General features: G+C 40.1%; 1 protein-coding gene across 1 annotated transcript in view; it reads left to right on the forward strand.

The window, feature by feature from the left end:
• Window positions 1–21033, forward strand: part of UNC13B (unc-13 homolog B) — a 213072-nt gene that overhangs the window by 78097 nt on the left and 113942 nt on the right. Inside the window, exon 7 of the mRNA XM_044920653.1 lies at window positions 1520–1577. Coding sequence (XP_044776588.1) covers window positions 1520–1577 — 58 coding nt within the window. The remainder of the gene's footprint in view (window positions 1–1519; window positions 1578–21033) is intronic.

Genomic DNA, 21033 nt, shown 5'->3' on the forward strand with positions numbered 1-21033 from the left:
GAAATCTTGCCATTTGCAATGATGTGGATGGAACTAGAGGGTATTATGCTAAGCAAAATAAGTCAATCAGAGAAAGACATGTATCATATGATCTCACTGATATGAGGAATTCTTAATCTTAGGAAACAAACTGAGGGTTGCTGGAGTGGTGGGGGGTGGGAGGGATGGGGTGGCTGGGTGATAGGTATTGGGAAGGGTATGTGCTATGGTGAGTCCTGTGACTTGTGTAAGACTGATGAATCACAGACCTGTACCTCTGAAACAAATAATACATTATATGTTAAAAAAAAAAAAGATAGTAGGAAGGGAAAAATGAAGGGGGGGAAATTGGAGGGAGAGATGAACCATGAGAGACTACGGACTCTGAGAAACAAACTGAGGGTTCTAGAGGGGAGGGGGGTGGGGGGATGGGTTAGCCTGGTGGTGGGTATTAAAGAGGGCATGTATTGAATGGAGCACTGGATGTTATACGCAAACAATGAATCATGGAACACTACATCAAAAAAATAAATAAATAGAGGGAAAAAAAACCAAACAAACTATCTCCTGAATGAGTGACTCATTCATTCACAGTGTTAGAGAGTTTTGTCTTGCCCAGTACAGCAGAGCATAATAATAAGTGGCAGAGTCAGGATGAGAACTCTAGATCTCATATTTGCAAATTGCTGGACCAAATTATGTCTTGAATCCTCCAATAGGCTCTGATCAAACTATTCTGTGTATTGGACTTGTACCTATGTTAACTTTGTTTATGCCTTTCTCTTCTTGTTTTGCCTTTACAAATCTTGCCCATCCTCAAGACTTGCATTTAGTTCTGCTCCCTTTTATAGAACTTCCTCTTTTTTTTTTTTAATGACTTCAGTAATATGTATTTGTTTTTTTGGTTGTGATGGTGGTGTTGGGTTGGGAAGGCTAGAATATAAGTGGGAAGGGGACTCTAGTAGGTATTAGATGTTGCATTACATGCTTAAATATAATAATGCTTTATTATATTTATTTATTTAATGCTTAAATAAGTAATATTATATTTATTTATTTAATGCTTAAATAAGTAATATCACTTCCCACATGACCTTGTGAGGGAAGAAGCACTATTACGTTTTTAAAGATGAGAAAACTCCGTTTCAGAGAGGTTTTCAGTTCCATCACCCAAATGAGGAAAATCTTTACGTTATCCATAAGAAAACTCAGAAGAATGTTTCTTAAGCACTCTAAGGCTCCTCTAAGCCTTCTACAGCTGCCTGGCAGAGCTGGTACATACCTAGGTTCCCTTGGTCAAAACAGTCTCTCTGCTGTCCTGCTTTAGCCTGTTATATTGGGCAAGCGCCATATTTCATAGTCTGGCCTATATGTCAGGATCATACAGGGAAATCAGCAGGATGACTTGTTTCTGTTCAATAAAACTTTAGTCAAACGCTAAACCTTTTTACAAGTAGCTGTGATTGTTTTTCCCGCCCTGTATTTGGACCTCTTACCTGTGTTTTTTTTCCCTCTTTCTTTCTCCTTTCTGTTTCTATAGTATTCGATTCAAGAAGAAAGCCAGAGGAAGCCATTGCCCACTGCTGCCGCCCAGTGTTGTAAGTGAGAAATTTGTCTCTGAATGTCATTAATCACAACTTTCTGTCAGTTCTCAAAACATGGCTTTTTTTGAGTTGGGGAGGGTGGAGATGTAAACAAAAGGTATTCTGGAAGCACACCTATTCAGGCCCATATCTCCAGTGGCTATCTAATCATTAGCTTTATGAAGAGTCCTTTTGGTTTTGTGTGGCTGTAGGCTGGGCAATGGTGCTCATCTTTTATCTCCATTTGCACGCTTTTACCATGGAGGAATGATTTTTCCCATTTTATCCTGTTTACCTGTTACTGTTCTTTTTTTTTTTTTTTTAAAGATTTTATTTATTTATTTGACAGAGAGAGACACAGCGAGAGAGGGAACACAAGCAGGGGGGAGCAGGAGAGGGAGAAGCAGGCTTCCCGCTGAGCAGGGAGCCCAATGCGGGACTCGATCCCAGAACCCTGGGATCACGACCTGAGCCGAAGGCAGACGCTTAACGACTGAGCCACCCAGGCGCCCCTACCTGTTACTGTTCTTTCTTTCTTTATTTTTTTAAAGATTATTTATTTATTTATTTGAGAGAGAGAATGAGATAGAGAGAGAGAGCATGAGAGGGGGGAGGGTCAGAGGGAGAAGCAGACTCCCTGCTGAGCAGGGAGCCCGATGCGGGACTCGATCCCGGGACTCCAGTATCATGACCTGAGCCGAAGGCAGTCGCTTAACCAACTGAGCCTCCCAGGCGCCCCTGTTACTGTTCTTTAAAGCTCAGTTTAAATGTCATCACCCATGGGAAATCTTCTTGCTGTTTCCTCCTTCCCCCATGTCTAGCTTAGGTGTCTCCTCTGCTTCCATAGTAACCTATGCATACGTTCATCATATAACTCGTTATATATTATAATCTATGAATATTTCTTTGACAAGAACACAAAGTTTTTATAGGCATAGACATTCTCCTAGTTTATATTTCTGGACTCTTTCTCAATACCTGATACATAGTATAGTAAGCCTCAATGAAGTTTGATAAATGATTGAGTGAATTTGTCATTTCTCTCGAGATTAATTTATTCAGACTACAAAGATTCATTCTTGAAATGAGCTGTGTATTGTTGGTATAGTTCTACCTTCTCAGTTTCTCTCAAAATAGCCTGAGGAGACACTAAAGGACTTGGAGTCTGTTGTCTTTCATTTTTTCAAGGGTGTGTGTGTGTTTTGTGCTTCTTTTGTGTTACTATGGTTTTTCGGAACCAAATGCCAAACTCTTAACCACTGCTGGTTGAAAGTGGTAGTTGTAGTAGTTATTGTAGCAATAGTGGTAATAATAAGAACCATAGTAACTAACGTATTTTGAGGTCTTACAGTATGCCAGATGCTGCTATCAGAACTAAAATGTACTAATTTATCCTTCACAATAACCCTAAGACATAGTTTTTACTGTTGTCCCATTTTTCAGATGAGGACACTGAGGCATAAAGAGATTGAGTAATTTGCCACAAATCACATAGGTAGTAGGTGGTGAAGTAAGTAATCTAACACAGACAACCTGACTCCATAGCCTATGCTTGGAACCATTATAACCTTCATAGTGTTTCTGATAAGGAAAACTTCCATTCAAGGTTTGTAAATCCATTGGTTGTCTTCCATTTTATAGGCTGCTTTCCTGATAAAAGGTAAGACCAGTGACAGACCTCAACATTTTTTCTTTCTTTAAAGAAAGTTTGCTATTTTTTATATGACTTATTGCTAACTTTTTTTTTCCCCATATAGGACTTTAAATTTATCAAACATTTAGAGTCATAGGAGACCAGAAGAATCTGAATTGAAAACCAGGTTGTGAATTAAAGTCTATAGGTCCTTTCCAGAACTCATAGTAATGAGCTAATTTTGATCTTTTAAATCTTTAAAAAAAATTTTTTTTTGAGAGAGTGTGTGTGTGTGTGAGGGGGAGGGGGAGGGGGAGGGGCCAAGGGGGAGAGAGAGAAATAGATTATTATTTTTTTTTAAAGATTTTATTTATTTATTTGACAGAGAGAGAGATAGCGAGAGCAGGAACACAAGCAGGGGGAGTGGGAGAGGGAGAAGCAGGCTTCCCGCCGAGCAGGGAGCCCGATGTGGGACTCGATCCCAGGACCCTGGGATCATGACCTGAGCCGAAGGCAGACGCTTAACGACTGAGCCACCCAGGTGCCCCCGAGAGAGAGATTCTTAAGCAGGCTCCATGACCAGCACAGAGCCCCATGTGGGGCTTGATCTCATAACCCTGAGGTCATGACCTGAGCTGAAATCAAGAGTCAGTTGTTTAACCGACTGAGCCACCTAGGCACCCCTGACCTTTTTAATCTTTTTTTTTTTTTGACAGAGAGAGAGAGGGAGCACAAGCAGGGGGAGCAGCAGGCAGAGTGAGAGGGAGAAGCAGACTCCCCACTGAACAGGAAGCCCAACGCGGGGCTTGATCCCAGGACCCCCGGGATCATAACCTGAGCCGAAGGCAGATGCCCAACGATTGAGCCACCCAGGCGCCCCTGACCTTTTTAATCTTTTAAACCTTTCTCCAGGACTTCTAATGAAATGTGAAATGGAGCGATTGAAGTTTCACTTCCCATTCCTTCCTGCACCCATTTGATGAAGTGCAGTTGAAGTGATTAGAGATCAAATGCCAAGAGAGCTGGTGGAAATAAAAGGCCATAAATAATCAACAGGTTTGGGGCACCTGGGTGGCTTAGTCAGTCAAGTGTCTGCCTTCAGTTCAAGTCCTGATCCCAGGGTCCTGGGGTCAAGTTCTGTATTGGACTCCTTGCTCAGCGGGCTGAAGCCCACTTCTCCCCCTGCCCACTTCTCCGTCTGCCTGCTTCTCCTTCTGCCTGCCACTCCCCCTGCTTGTGCTTGCTCTTTCTGTCTGACAAATAAAAAATAAATGAAATCTTAAAAAAAAATCAAGTTTAATAATTTTCAAATGTTTATGGGCTAATATATTTTTCTGTGAATAGCCTGCTTAAGAATCTCTCTCTTGGGGTGCCTGAGTGGCTCAGTCATTAAGCGTCTGCCTTCGGCTCAGGTCATGATCCCGGGGTCCTGGGTCGAGTCCCAATATTTTTATAGCTCTTTTTTCCTCCACTGTATGATCCAGTCAGGAATCACACATTTTATTTGGTTGTCCTGACTTTTTAATATACTTTAATAATCATAAAAAAAATCCTTGCCTTTTTGGTCATTTATGACAGTGGTATATTTTTTTTCCAGTTAGAAAATCATTCGAGGGGTGCCTGGGTGGCTCAGTCATTAAGCGTCTGCCTTCGGCTCAGGTCATGATCCCAGGGTCCTGGGATCGAGCCCCACATCGGGCTCCCTGCTTGGCAGGAAGCCTGCTTCTCCCTCTCCCACTCCCCGTGCTGTTCCCTCTCTCGCTGTGTCTCTCTCTGTCAAATAAATAAATAAATAAATCTTTAAAAAGGGGGGGGAAAAAATCATTCGATTCAACAGTTCAATTTTTGGGACTTTAATCAAAAAGCAGATAAACATTTGTTTATAAAGATGTTGATTACAGAATATTTAAATAACAAAGTTTAAAAATGATATAGTTAATAGTAAATGATAATCACAAGACTGAGTATTATGCATTAATTTAAAATTATGCTCTGAATAATGAAAGGGACTGTTTATGAAATTTTAAAGGGGCCCCTGGGTGGGTCAGTTGGTTAAGCATCCCAGTCTTGATTTCAGCTCAGGTCATGATCTCAGGGAAGTGAGATCAAGCCTGCTTGGGATTCTCTCCCTCTCCCTCAACCCCTCCCCACTTACACACTTTCTCTCTTTCAAAATAAAATAAAATCTTAAAAAAAAAAAAAAAAAAGAAACTTTACATTAAAAAGTACATAAAACTGGGGCAGCTGGCTGGCTTAGTCAGAGGAATGTCAGAGGACTCTTGATCTTGGGGTTGTAAATTCAAGCCCGATGTTGGGTGTAGAGATTATTTAAAAATAAAATCTTTTAAAAAGTATATAAAACTTTCTGTATATGTGTGTGTATATGCCAGTTTCAACTAACAGGGACAAAGAAGGAAGGAATGAAGGCTCTTGGACTTCTTGGATTCTGCAGGATCAGACCATAGCATTATTTGGCTATGAACATGTGCTTTTCTTGAAGAAAGGAATGACCTGGAAGGTGATTCAGAGAATATCAGGGCTGCCACTCCCAGCACAGGCCCAGTGGGATGCTGTTTCCTTCTGTTTCAGAGGGAGGCCACTGAAAAGAGCCATGGGGGCAGAGCTATACTGGAGAGCTGTGGGGGTGATGGTGCTTACCCCAGTGGGTCTGGAAGTTGGGACATCAACCAAAGAGAATTATTCTACAGCCTTAAGATCTAATGTAACTTGCCTTGCTAGGTTTTGGACTTGCTTGGGACCCATCAGCCCTTCCTTCTTTTCTTTTTCTTTCTTGTAGAATGGGAATCTCTCTCTTAACGCCTGTCCCTCCCACCATTGTATTTTGGGAGCCTGTAACTTGTTTGGTTTCACAGGTTCACAGCTGGAGAGGAATTTTGCCTCAGGATGAATCATACCTGGAATCTCACTCATATCTAATTAGTTGCTATTTAAGCGAGACTTTAGACTTTAGGATTGATCTGGATTTAAGACTTGTGGAACTGATGGGATGGAAAAAATGTATTTTGCATGTGATAAAGACATGAATTTTTAGGGGGCCAGAGGTGGAATGCTGTGGGCTGAATTGTGTTCCCCTAAAATTCATATGTTGAAGCCCTAACCCCTAATGTGATTGTTTTTGGAGAGAGAACCTGTGAGGAGGTGTTAAACGTTAAATGAGGTCATGGGGGGCCCTAATCTAATAGGACTGGTACCCTTTTAAAAAGAGGAAGAGACACCAGAGCTCTTTCTACCACATGAGGACACAGCAGGAAGGTTGCCATTTTTAAGGTAGGAGAGCTGTCACTAGAAATTGAACCCTGCCAGAACCTTGATCTTTGACTTCTCAGCCTCCAGAAACTGTGAGAAAATAGATTTCTGCTGTTTAAGCACCCAGTCTATGGCATTTTATTATGGCAGCCTAAGCAGATTAATACATGTATATAAATGTATTTATATAATTAGAATATCTGGAAATAGACATACCAAAATATTAATCGAATTTGTCTCTGGTATGTGGGATTGACATTTTTTTTGTTCTTCCAATTTTAATCTAAAAGAAATCAGTAAGTAGTTCCAAATGAAATTCCAGCAGGTTATTTTGAAGGACTCAAAAACTTACATTTATATGGTACTACCTATTTTTTCTTCTTGTTTTAATTCAGTATAATTAACATAGAGTGTTATATTAGTTTCAGGTATAAAGTATAGTGATTCAGCAGTTCTATACATTACTCATTGCTCATCATGATAAGTGTACTCTTAATCCCCTACAGCTATTTCACCTATTACCCCACCCACCTCTGCTCTGGTAACTACCAGTTTGTTCTCTATATTTAAGAGTCTGTTTTTTTGTTTGTCTCTTTTTTTCTTTGTTCATTTTCCTTCTTAAATTCCACGTATGAGGGGTGCCTGGGTGGCTCAGTTGGTTAAGCTTCTGCCTTCGGCTCAGGTCATGATCCCAGGGTCCTGGGATCGAGCCCCACATCGGGCTCCCTGCTCAGTGGGGAGTCTGCTTCTCCCTCTGCTCCTGCACTCTCTCTCTCTCTCAAATAAATAAATAACATCTTTAAAAAAAAAATTCCACATATGAGTGAAGTAATATGGTATTTGTCTTTCTCTGACCGACTTATTTCACTTAGAATTGTATCCTCTAGATTCATCCATGTTATTGCAAATGGCAAGATTTCATTCTTTTTTATGGCTGTGTTATATCCCAGTATGTATACCATATCTTCTTTATCCATTCATCTATGGCATTATGACTTTTTTTTTTTTTAAGATTTTATTTATTTATTTGACAGAGAGACACAGCGAGAGAGGGAACACAAGCAGGGGAAGTGGGAGAGGGAGAAGCAGGCTTCCCGCAGAGCAGGGAGCCCGATGTGGGGCTCGATCCCAGGACCCTGGGACCATGACCTGAGCCGAAGGCAGACGCTTAACGACTGAGCCACCCAGACGCCCCTCTTCTTCAGTTTCTTGATGTATAAAAGGGGAGAGTTGGTCTAAATGGCCTTTAGGTTTCTTTTCTAAAAATTTTTTTGTCCAGGGTGGGGGCAAACAGCATGGGTGATAACATTTTTAATTCCTGTGGGTGAGGTAAACCGGGGTGCTTGGGCCAGGCTGGTGTTGATCTCCAACGCCTGGCCATGGGATACAGCTGGGTCCTTGGGCAGGCCTCTGTAACTGTCATCGGCCCAGGTGACCTCGTAGTCAGGGTACATGGCTTTGATCTTCTTGGTGGAGATGGAGTGTTGGGACAACCATAACCGATGGAATAGCCATACACGTGGATCTTCTTGTCCTGGCTCTGGTGGGAGATGGGCCCGCCTCCCAGGCACTACAACTATAGCCCTTCTTCTGCATCTTGCTCGATACTTTGTCATAGATGTCAGTTGAAGATGCCGTTGGAATCAATGTCCACATCAGCGATCTGGGCAAGGTCTGCTGCCACCATGTTCCCCACAGCCTGCCCGCCCCTGCAGACTTTGTTCTCTAGGTTTCTTTTAGCTGTCATATCACATGACCCTATAACTTCCTAGTACTGAGATACCTTCACAGGTGTGGTCCCTCCACTACCTTTTCTTTTAGGGTCAGTCATCTGCAGTTACTTGTGAGATGCCTTCAAAATGTTTTCACAAATGATTGGACTGCTCCTCTAAAGAAGCCCTTTCTCCTAGCTTTGGTTTGAAGGTGTGTCTGACCCCAATTATTTGGATATACTCTTTTGTTTTTGTTTTTTAAAGATTTTATTTATTTATTTGACAGAGAGAGACACAGCGAGAGAGGGAATACAAGCAGGGGGAATGGGAGAGGGAGAAGCAGGCTTCCCGCGGGGCTCGATCCCAGGACCCTGGGATCATGACCTGAGCCGAAGGCAGATGCTTAATGACTGAGCCACCCAGGCGCCCCTTGTTTTTGTTTTTGTAAGAGAGGGAGCAAGAGGGAGAGTGCATGGGAGTGGGAAGGGGCAGAGGGAGAGGAAGAGCGAGAATCTTAAGCAGGCTCCACACCTAGCACAGAGCCTGATGTGGGGCTTGATCTCACAACCCTGAGGTGATGACCTGAGCTGAAATCAAGAGTCTGTTGCTGAACTGACTGAGCCACCCAGGCGCCCCTCATGAATTCTTTTTTTTAACTCAGTGTTTTATAATACAGTTCTGTTACTGTCTTCGCTCAAATTGTCCCAAATTTGGCCTATGGGAATCCCTTTAAACCAGATCCTGTGTCCTTTTGACATGGCCCCATCATTCTTTAATACTTCCATTCCTGGTGCTGAATGTTCCAGACTCATCTTGTCCTTTTATTGCCTCAGTCTTAGAATAAGTCACTTCTCCAGTGAGCCCTGGTTCGTTTTAATGGGGAATGGTATTTAGAAATCAAGATCTTGGAACTGGTCAAGCTTATTGCTACGGGAGTACTATTGCTTTTTGGCTCTTTGAATGGACAGAGCTAGGAAAACAAACTACATACCTAACTCTGTGTTCATACCGTTATTACCAATTAACACTCTCACCACAGGGTTTTCCTCACCTTCCATCATTCCATATTTATATGTTCCTTTTTCTCTCAATGAGAACCCTTGTTCCCAAGAATACCAAATTATGTATTCATTTGCTCTGTCCTATAATGTGCATAAGCAAATTTCGGGATTAATGTACCAATGCTATTACTAACAACAAGCCTACTAATTAAAGTTCAAGGTTCTTGAAAGTTGTTTTTTACCTTTGAATGTAACTCACATAGGATTACAAAACTATCACACCTAAAAATTTTAACAAAATTTCATAGTGGCTTCTGAAATCTACTCTCTATACAAAATTCTCTAACTTTCCCAAAAATATTTTTGCCCTTTTTGTCCTAATTTAGGATCCAACTAAGGTTCATTCATTGCATTTGTATGTGGTGTGAGTTAAGGGTCTAAGATCATCTTTTTGCATGTGGATATCCAATTGTACTAGCATCATTTGTTAAGAAGGCTGTTATTTTTTCCCCCATTGATTGCCTTTATATCTTTGTTTGAAATCATTCTGATTACCAGCACAACAGCCCATTACTTTTATTCCAGGACTTTTTAGCAGATTTGATTTTATAGAGTCACATAAAAGAGAGTGAATGTACTTCTTTTTTTTTTTTTTCTAAGATTTTTTCTTTATTTATTTGACAGAACCAGTGAGCATGCACAAACGGGGGACTGGCAGAGGGAGAGGGAGAAGCAGGCTCCCCACTGAGCAGGGAGCCTGATGCGATGCAGGGCTTGATCCCAGGACCCTGGGATTGTGACTTGAGTGGAAGGCAGATGCTTAACCGACTGAGCCACCCAGTTACCCAAATACACTTTCATTTTTAAGATGTGTTCCTCAGCTATGTCCTCAGCTGAGGGTTGGTTGCAGATACCGACAGATCCATGCTTCTTGAATGTTTGAACCTCATATTTACTTTTGCAGATCTTATCTGCATGCCAGCTTTCTCATATTTAATTTTTGCTCAATTTATTGAGATATTCTGAGGCTGTGCAATTTGGTCTGCATATTAGATATACATCTCACTTGCAGCAAATGGTATAATGTGAATATTTACCTTAGTCACAGGGTTACTAACTGTGACTAAGGGTTGCATACAGGAAGTTGGTGTAGAGAGATAAACTGGTTTATTCCTTTTCCAAAGGTATTTAAATTTTCTAAGGTATTCAAACTTCATTCTTCAGTAAGGATATTTCTACCTATGTCTTGTCAAAGAATGAAACAGCACACCATGTTGCCACACCAGACAATCTTAGGACTACTGATTTCTCCAACTTTCTGCTATTTTCAATTTTTTTTTAGAAAGGCTCCACACCCAGCATGGAGCCCAACACAGGGCCTGAACCCATGACCCTGAGATCAAGACCTGAGCTGAGATCAAGTGTTGGACGCCCAACCAACTGAGCCACCCAGGCACCCCGTGCTATTTTCAATTTTTATACATGTCTGGTTGTTACAGCCCACCCGCTGTATCATCAATGATGGTATCACTGGTTGCAATTGAGAAATGAATCAAAAGTGATTTAGTATCTGGCAAGGATTTGATGGGATGACTGCTTACATATTCTGCCAGGGTGTCAAAATTAGCACAACCTTTCTAACTCAGTAATTTCACTTCTAGGAGATATTCAAGGAAAATAAGTTGAGATGCAAAGGAACATTTACATATAGACTTTAATTATAGTGGAGAAAAATTGCAAAAATATTGAAAGAATGGGTAATTGTGGCATTTCCATGTGATGGAGTACTATGCTTTTAAATAGTTTAAGATACAGGAGATAGTTATGTGAATATGTTTTAAAAAGTAGGATCCTAAGGTGATTAAATAGTATGATCTCAATTATCTAAAAAGTAAATGATATTCATCTAAGCATAGGAAAAAAAAAACTCCAAGGAAATACAGTTTTGTTTTTTTAAAGATTTTATTTATTTATTTGACAGAGAGAACAAGCAGGGCGAGCAGGAGGCAGAGGGAGAGGGAGAAGCAGGCTTCTCGCTGAACAGGGAGCCGTATGCTCCCAGGACCTTGGGATCATGACCTGAGCTGAAGGTAGACGCTTAACCAACTGAGCCACCCAGGTGCCCCGGAAATACAGTTTTAATAGTGGCTCTCAGGGATAGGATTGTAGGAAAGTTTTATTTTTTTCTTTATATTGTTTTGTACTTTGCAGTTTTTCTCTAAATGCATTTTGTGTATGATAATTTAAAAAAAAGCAATAAATATTAGAAAATGATCCCAGGCCTGACAGTGTAGAGGCAAGTCATGTAGATTTACTTTTTCAGTTTGGATTTGAGACTTAATTGAACAATAGTTGGTTGTTGAGGTTGACACAGTGTAGTTTAATAATACTAGTGATTCCTTTGGGCACCTGGGTGGCTCAGTCGGTTAAGCGACTGCCTTCGGCTCAGGTTATGATCTCAGGGTCTTGGGATCGAGCCCCGCATTGGGCGCCCTGCTCGGCGGGAGGCCTGCTTCTCTCTCTCCCACTCCCCCTGCTTGTGTTCCCTCTCTCGCTCGCTCTCTGTCAAATAAATAAAATTAAAAAAAAAATACTAGTGTTTCCTTGATAGAGAGTTCTAAGTAGTTCTTAAAATTTCTGTGTCGCTTTTATTAGTGATATCCCTAGGGTCTCTCCTAATTAATTACTATGTCTGAAATAAAATGGTTTTGGGGTTATTATTTTTTTTTTTAAGATTTTATTTAAATCTTTTTTTTTTTTTTAAAGATTTTATTTATTTATTTGAGAGAGAGAATGAGAGAGAGCACAGGAGAGAGGGGAGGGTCAGAGGGAGAAGCAGACTCCCTGCCGAGCAGGAAGCCCGATGCGGGACTCGATCCCGGGACTCCAGGATCATGACCTGAGCCGAAGGCAGTCGCTTAACCAACTGAGCCACCCAGGCGCCCGATTTTATTTAAATCTTAATGATTTAATGACTGAGCCACCCAGGCGCCCTTGGGGTTTGTTATTTTTATTTGTAATATGACCTTGAAGATAGCTTGAACTTTTGAGATACAGGCCACCATTGGTGTTTCAGAGATTTCTCTGATTGTGAAGGGTGTGTTTCACTGGTTTTGTTACAATATTGCTTATAAGTAGTGACAGATCAGATCATAAACCAAAATTTCCTGAGTATGAATCAGTCTTTTAAATTAGTAAAATAGGGCATAACTGAACTTATTGTTTAACATTTTTCTTAAAGTATGAGTAGGTTCAGAAGAGTTGGATGTGAGTCACATCCATGAATAATAGTGACCAAGTGTTGAGAAGTATTACCAACAGGTTGGCTACCAAGTTGTGACATCTTATTTAAACACCACTAACTTCAAAAGGATCTTTTTTGCCAACATACCAAAAGGAGACATGTTTTGTGTAAAATGACTTATTTTACCTTTCCAACTCTTTTTGTTTTATTTCCCAGTGATCCATAATGCTGATATTGTTGATTCTTTGACAGGAAGCTGGAGGTGTTCAGTGCTTCCCACTACTGTTAAGCCATCAGGCCTGACATGCAGTATCCCTAGTCTGTACTACATTCAAATAGTCCTCTAATATTCTCCTATTATTCTTGGTTTCCATCTAAAATTGTCCACTGCCATGCTGTGACTTTTTTTTTTTTTAAGATTTTATTTATTTATTTTGACAGAGAGAGAACACAAGCAGGGGGAGAGGGAGAAGCAGGCTTCCCGCTGAGCAGGGAGCCCGATGCGGGGCTCGATCCCAGGACCCTGGGATCATGACCTGAGCTGAAGGCAGACGCCCAACAACTGAGCCACCCAGGCACCCCGCTATGACTTACTTCTAAGATTATTTCTAATAAACCTTTTTGGGGAGGCAGAGAAATGGGCCATTCTATATATAACCAGTTATTCCCCATCTGGAAGATTAGATTCCAGTGTACTATACAGATGATGGTATAATTCCTTGACCAAAATCAAACAAAAAACTCTGGGCTGATACTGCCAATGCCGCTCTTAATCCCATTTATCCCCCTACCATAAACAAGACTAACTTTAAGCTTATGGGGTATTCTGGTTGCCTCCCAATGGCGCCAGGACTTGTTTCCCGGTCAGGTGATGGTGGATTCTAGTAGGCAGGAAATTTTATCTGTTTCTGATTCAGAATTTCTTTCTTCCATTCTGGACCCGCCCCATGCCAGAAGGAGTAGACCCAGTTAGCAAGTACTTACTGCGTCAGGGTATGATCATATGGAGTAGACCATGAGACTGTCACCCCAGCATTTTATACCAGAGGACACCAACTTGAGAGGACTTTTCACTTCATGACTGTCAGACCTAACCACCTTGCACAGCTCCAGATAAAAAGGAAGCTTGGCTGGCATCAGATCCTGTGGTCTCTTCTCCAGTAATATTCTTTTCTGTATTACTATTTTGAGATAACAGTAGCCACCATACTGATAGCCCCTACCTATCAGGAGATCTAACTCTTAGAGAACTTTGTGGCTTCACAGTCTCAACTAGGAGTAGTGTCCTTTTAGGAGCATATACTGGGTGAATCCATGTTTTATGATTAAGAATCCCTCACCATAATTTTTGAATGGACAGAACTCAGCCTGTCCTCTATATGTTTTTGCAATGCTATGTTGCTATTGCATGGCAGGTTCCTTCAATACATTAGCATGGTATACTAAGACTTCTGATAGCTTTCTTAATGCCTGCACTGAAATTGAGTGATAGGTGTTCAAGATAGTCCTGGGAGACCTGGGAAATTATTGAATTCCTGTGTCCCAGGTTTGTCTGGGACACTGTCACTTTGGATTTAATTACAAATATATCCACTCCCCCTAGCCATAACACTTATGCTATTCATTTAAATTCAAAGCCTGATAAGTGGGCTGTTTAGTCCCTATGCCAGCTGGCTTTTAGCTCCATCCATTGTGGTGCTACCTCCTAAGTTATAGCTCCATAACTTTCCCATTTTTTGTCATAATGTGGCTTTCAGTACATATGAATTTTAAGGGTTCTGTTCAATGTCCTCAATGTTAAAATTTGGTCTCATTTCAAGTCACTTGTAATAAAAAGTTGGGCAATATATTGTTTTCCTTGTTATGAATCTTGGTGGCCACTTTGCATGGTATCATGAAGAAAGCAGCCCAGAGTCTTTTTATCAGGTCTTCCCACCAGTTATCTTCTCTTGTGCCACTTGTTTCTAGGAAGTGGGTGAATTTGAGTATTAAGGTCCATGTTCTTTTCCCTACCATCCCATGATGACAAAAATCTCATGGGATATAATTTGTTTAGAAAAATATGCTTTTCTTATTTGCCTTCTGCCTTTTGTGTTATTTTAAAATTACTTCATTTATTAAATAGGAAATATGCATATGGCACACAAACTTTAAAATATTAAAGAGAATACAGTTAAAAAGGTCTCCCTTCCATTCCTATACCCAGCTACTTGGGTCTTCTCCCAGAAGTAGTCATCATTAGCAGTTTCTTATGAATCATTCGAGAGATTTTACACATGTCCAAATGTATGTTTGCATACATGAGAGATACCTTTTGATTATTTTTTCCATCCTTTGACTTGGTTTTAGAGTACCATGTGTTAAAATAAAACATTCACAGCTAACTGTGAGTTGAACACCCCTTCATCAGTTGGGTTCTTTTGAGTTCTTACTGTGTTTTAAAAATTTCTTGAAGCCATAGGGAATAAATTGTTTATTTTTTGGGTTGCTTCCCATGGCAAAGATCTGTTTCCCTGAAATCCTGGCCTTGAATACAATAGGAATGTTTCCTCTGTCCTCATTCACCTTGCTAGAATGAGTTTCACACATTTGTTGCTGGGTTAAGAAATTCTGGCATATCATGTCCAGATAATGTGTTAGAATTCAAAATTTGTGAGGAAACTTTGTGGTTACTTTGCAGGGTGTTGCAAAGAATTGTCACCTCCCACCCCAACATACTAAATCAGTCCCCTTTTTAGTCTAAACTTAAAAACCCAAAATATGTAACATCTTCACTGTAAAAATTTTTAAGTGATTGAGAAATGTGTAATATAAAAAGTTACAGTTCTCTGTAATACTCCCTCTCCAGTCCACTCCAAGATAACTACTTTTCATAGTTTGGAGTAAACTCTTTCAAATTGTTAATTTTTCTTTAAAAAAAAATAAGTTGTAATTATGCTTGGGACACCTGGGTGGTTCAGTTGGTTAAGAGTCTGCCTTCAGCTCAGGTCATGATTCTGGAGTCGCAGCATCGAGCCCCGCGTCAGGCCCCTGCAGTGGGGAGTGTGCTTTTCCCTCTCCCTTTGCTTCTCCCCCCTGCTTGTGCTCTCTCCCTCTTGCTCACTGTCTCTCTCTCAAATAAATAAGTAAAATCTTTAAAAAAAAAAAAAAAGTCAAAAAAATTTTAATTATGCAGTATCTGAATATGTGAGAGAATACTTTTAACATTTAAGTTTTGGAGAGGAATAATGGAAATAATAGCCCACCACCCATCATTATCTTCTAGTAGAGTTTAGTGTGATGTACTCTGCATGTTTTCTTAGACTTTCCTTTTTTTCCTGGTTGGTAGGATTTTTTTCTCCACTAGGCTAGTGAGTTGCAGGAGCAAGGACTTAGTCTTCTGTTTCTTTTGGAATTTGCACAGTTATGTCTCACTCTGTGATATGTTAGGTACTAGGGAGTGAAGCTTGGTTGTTGGCCTCTGAGAGACGTCAGCCCATGTGGATTTTTGGGGAAAAGCTTTTCTGGAGAAAAAAGAAGAAAGATTATTATTGAAAAAGTGTAATTTGCCGTATTTGTTGGATGGGAGGATTCTTTTCCTTTGGGTTGAAAATTTAGTTTCTTCAGAATGTATAGATTTCCTAAGACTCATAATCAGGTAACTGATTGGTGATATTGGCAGTAACTAAAGCTTTGTCAACTGTATTGTAAGGTAATTTATAAGTATTAAAGTGTTCATGTTTATTCTTGGTAGAAATAAAGACTTTTTAGTAGATCCCAGATAGAAAGAGAATTGTCATACTTTTCTTAACTTCTGTTTCGACACTTGGAAACTCCAGACAAGCATTACAGAGAAGGAACTCAAAGCTTCTGGGTACGAGTTTATCCATTACATGTTTTTGTTTCCTCCTCTCCGAAAGCTTCTATATTTTCATGGAGTATTCTTGTTTTTAATGAGTTGATACATAGACAAGAGAATGTATTTGTGGAGTTCAAGGAAGAAGGGTGGGAGGATGGAAAAAGAATCAGAAGATTTAGCTCATAACCTATTTATAGGCCAGAAGAGGACAAATACACAAATGCAGCAACTTGAGTATGTTATTTATGTGATGATCCTCAGGTGCAAAGCAGTACTCTGGAAATAGAGAGGAAAGTGCTCGGGTGGCAGAGGAATAAGCAAGTAGTTAAGAATAGCATAAGTTTGTTCAAGAGATGAGTTTAGAGATGATATTTAAGGAGCTAATTGAAATGTGTTGATTGAAAGGAAAGATTATTCATAGTAGGATACATGGAAAGTATGGGGAGAGGATTAAAAAGATGCCAAATTATATGCCGACCATATTGGCTTAGAGAGAATAGAGTGATACCAAAGTTGTACTTGCTACTCTGCAGAAGGAAATGAGTCCCTCTTTTGTACATCATTTTTTTCAAAGAGTGAAGATATACAGGGCTGGCCCAATTTGGCAGATTCACTCCTTTGGTTGCCCTTTCTGAAAAAACCCAGAGAACATACAATGCAAAGAGTGAACTATAATGTAACCTATGGATTTTTCTTTTTCTTTTCTTTTCTTTTTTCAAATGTATTCATTCTAGTAATATATGGAATAGTTTCTGTTCCCTAAAATTTCCCTGTGCCCTACCTGGCCCTACCTGTTCATCCTTCCTTCCTCCAAAACCTAAATTGAGTTTTGAAAGATTAGTAGGAGTCATTCAAATAAAGGAGAAAAGAGTTTATGGTACTAGGACACTAAGCATGTTGAAAATTCTGGATGACTTGAGGGAAGGGGATAAGTATGGGGCAGGGTCAGAGATGAGGCATAGAGTCTTCATATCATGCTGGGTTTGAAAGCCATAGCGAACTGTTTATATTTTATCTTGAAGACAGTGAGGAGCTTTTGAAGACTTCAGGGGAATGAAATAATATGTTTTTTGTAAAAGTGCAAATGAATCTCCCCTTCCCTATTATATATTCTTCTATGTATTTATTTATTTTTAAGATTTTATTTATTTATTTGAGACAGAGAGAATGAGAGAGACAGAGAGCACATGAGAGGGGGGAGGGTCAGAGGGAGAAGCAGACTCCCTGCCGAGCAGGGAGCCCGATGCGGGACTCGATCCCGGGACTCCAGGATCATGTCCTGAGCCGAAGGCAGTCGCTTAACCAACTGAGCCACCCAGGTGCCCCTCTTCTATGTATTTTTATGTACCTTTCCCATCCAAGTACTAACCAGGCCCGACCTTGCTTAGCTTCCGAGATCAGACGAGATCGGGCGCGTTCAGGGTGGTATGGCCGTAGACTATGTACCTTTCCTTCATAGTACTTAATATGTTTGATTATTCGATTAATATTTTTCTTCTCTAGGCCATAAATTTCATGAGTAAGGAACACGCTTGTGTATTCCTAGTACCTTTGCTCAATAACATTAGTTGAATTAGTCCATTTCTATTAAGTGGAATTACTGAGTTAAGGAATACACATTTTAGGTTTTTTAAATTTTATTATTTTTTATTTTATTTTAAGATTTTTAAATTTTTATTTATTTGACACAGAGAGAGAGACAGTGAGAGAGGGAACACGAGCAGGGGAGTGGGAGAGGGAGAAGCAGGCTTCCCCCCGAGCACGGAGCCCGATGTGGGCTGGATCCCAGGACCCTGGGATCATGACCTGAGCCGAAGGCAGACGCTTAACGACCGAGCCACCCAGGGTGCCCTAAGTTTTTTTTAGATATTGTCAAATTATACTCTAGAAAGATTGTATCTATATTTGTACTGCTGATACTCATTTTCTCACATCCAGCCATACTGCCCCTTTTGCCCTCCCCCCCCTTCCCCTCTGTCTCTTGATCCTTTCCTTCTACAAACATTTTTTTAAAAGTTTATTTATTTTTAGTAATCTCTACACCCACCGTGGGGCTCAAACTCATGACCCCAAGATCAAGATTTGGGTGCTCTTCTGACTGAGCCAGCCAAGCGCCTTACAGACATTTTTTTGATACATTCTTGGTTCTGTTCTAGGTGCTTGGGATATATTTGGAAGCAAAACACAACCAAGATCCTGGGTGGGAGGAAACAGTAAATATAATGAATAAGGAAATTATATAGGAATTTTAGAGAGTGAACCAATAAAAGAGTAGATGGTGAAAGGCATTTGAGAATGCTATAATTGAAATTGGGTTGTAATTATAAATAAAGTAGTTAGTGTTTAAGCCACAGTGGGAAGATGACTTTTGAGTAGAACTTGGAGGTGGGGGAATTAGTGATGTGGCTCTCTGGGGAAAGTGTGATGCACAGAGGAAATAGCTGGTTCAAAAGCTAGTTGAGGGGCTCCTGGGTGGCTCAGTAGGTTAAACATCCAACTCTTGATCTCAGCTCAGGTCTTGATCTCATGGTTGTGAGTTCAAGCCCTGCATTGGGCTCCACGCTGGGTGTGGAATCTACTTAAAAAAAAAAAAAAAAGTCTAGTTGAATGACTGAAAAGGGGTAGGAAGAGGTCTGCTGGATGTTGGTCTGTTCTGTTTCTTCATCTGTGTGCTGGTTACTTGAGTGTGTTTACAGTATTCGTTGAATAATACACTTACGGGGTGCCTGGGTGGCTTAGTTAAGCATCTGCCTTTGGCTCCGGTCATGGTCCCAGGGTCCTGGGATTGAGCCCCGCATCGGGCGCCTTGCTGGGCGGGAAGCCTACTTCTCCCTCTCCCACTCCACCTGCTTGTGTTCCCTCTCTTGCTGTCTCTTTCTGTCAAATAAATAAATAAAATCTTTAAAAAAAGAGAATAATACACTTATGATTTGTGTACTTCTCTGCATCTTATGCTTCAGTAGAGCCTCTATATTAAAAATAAGGAGTGGATGTTGAACATTTCAAAATTGCTCAGTAGTACCTACCCAATTGTTGGTGGGTATTTTCCTTTGACTTATTAATGTGATGAATTCATTAATCAGTTTCTATTAATAAATCATCTTTGTTTTCCTGTAATATACCCTATTTGATTATGGTAAATTATTCTTTTAGTATAATGGTAGGTTAAATTTGCTTGTATTTTAATACATATGTTCACAAAGAAGGTTGGTCAGTAGTTTTTTTTTGTACTAGAGTCATTGAACATTGTTTAAGGAAAAATGTTTAAAAGGAACTTAAGAATGGGTACCAACCAAATAAGGAAGAATAGGGAACATTTACTGAGTAATTATCATTTGTCTAGCACATGGAGTTAAATGGTACATACATGATTTTCAATATTTGTGCAAATTTGAGAGGTAAGTGGTATTACTCTTCATTTTTTATAGATGACAAATACAAGGGCAGAGAAGTTAACCTGCCTAAGGTCACACAGCTACTAAGTGATGGCTTTAAACCTAGGTTTATCTCGTTCCAAAACTCAAAAACATTTCCATTATACCAACAAACTGTGGAAATGAACGACATTCCAGCTTCAGAAGTTGAGGGACAAATAAGGGAAATCAGGCTCATTCCTCGATCTCCCAAGTGTGGCAAGCACAGGAACTGTGAGAATATCTGTTTGCCAATAACGACTTTGTTTTGGGTGAATGGTTTACAGTGTGATTTGATATTTATTTGGTATCAGATTATAGAGGACTTGAAAGCCAGAAAGATAAATATACTCTTTTATACATAGTGAGAAGGTTATAAATTATTAAAAGGGCAATGATGTGATTAGAAGCTGGATTTAGGAAAATTAGTTGCCATCTGCTAAGTAGATTGAATGGGACAAGGAGACAGGGATTAGAAGGTCGTAAATTCAGCCAAAATCTGTAGTAATTCAGGCAGGAGGTAATGAGTTCCTTGATTAGAACTGTGAAACCTAGGAGGAAGGGTCGGTCAGTAGGAAGGAGACTTGAGTGGAATTAACTATTAAGCTTATTGACAGATTGGACATGGGAGATAAAGTAGAGAGGAATTTTGGAATGGTCTTGTGGTTTCTGGTTTTGAAGTGTTGGGAGTTCAGTTGTTTTGGGCTTAAGGTACACTTAGTAAAGCTAATCTGCACGGAACTCATAACATTGCAAATACAATGTCATTGCCCGTGGAGGCTGTAGTTTTCTAGACCGCCTGACTCTTAGCATCAGGTGCCACTGAGCTACAGGGTAATTGGTTATTCACTTGTTAAATATGTGAACTGAAGAGGTTTGAGGCTCTAGAGAGGTGGGAAACATTAGCATGCTCATTATAATTGTCAATTTGACACACATTTGTTATGTGTGAATGCCCAATTTGAGAATGTTGCTGGTTGTGTTAGAAGCTCTTAGTGTACTCAGTTTTTTCTGTAACACATTTGGCCGTTGTCTGTTCCTTGCTTGCTTCTTTTTGGCATCTGTGATAAGCAGTGTCAACCACCTTGCTCACATTCAGTGTTTTACTGTATGAACTGTGGAATCTCTTGATGTCTCCTTATTCCATTGTATGTGCTTCCATTTTCTTAACAGTCTCTACTCCAGCTTTCATTCATTAAAATTTCTATTAAGGTTTTTAGTAACCTTTTTATTTCTAAATCCAGTAGGCCTTTTTGTTTTATTTTGTGTGACTTCCCTATAGCACTTAACACTTGTTAACCACTGCCTCCTTGAAACCTTGTTTTTTTTTCTGATTCAGAGACCACACCACCATGGTTTTCTT

Source organism: Neomonachus schauinslandi, chromosome 13, assembly GCF_002201575.2.
Source record: "Neomonachus schauinslandi chromosome 13, ASM220157v2, whole genome shotgun sequence".
Lineage (NCBI taxonomy): Eukaryota > Metazoa > Chordata > Mammalia > Carnivora > Phocidae > Neomonachus > Neomonachus schauinslandi.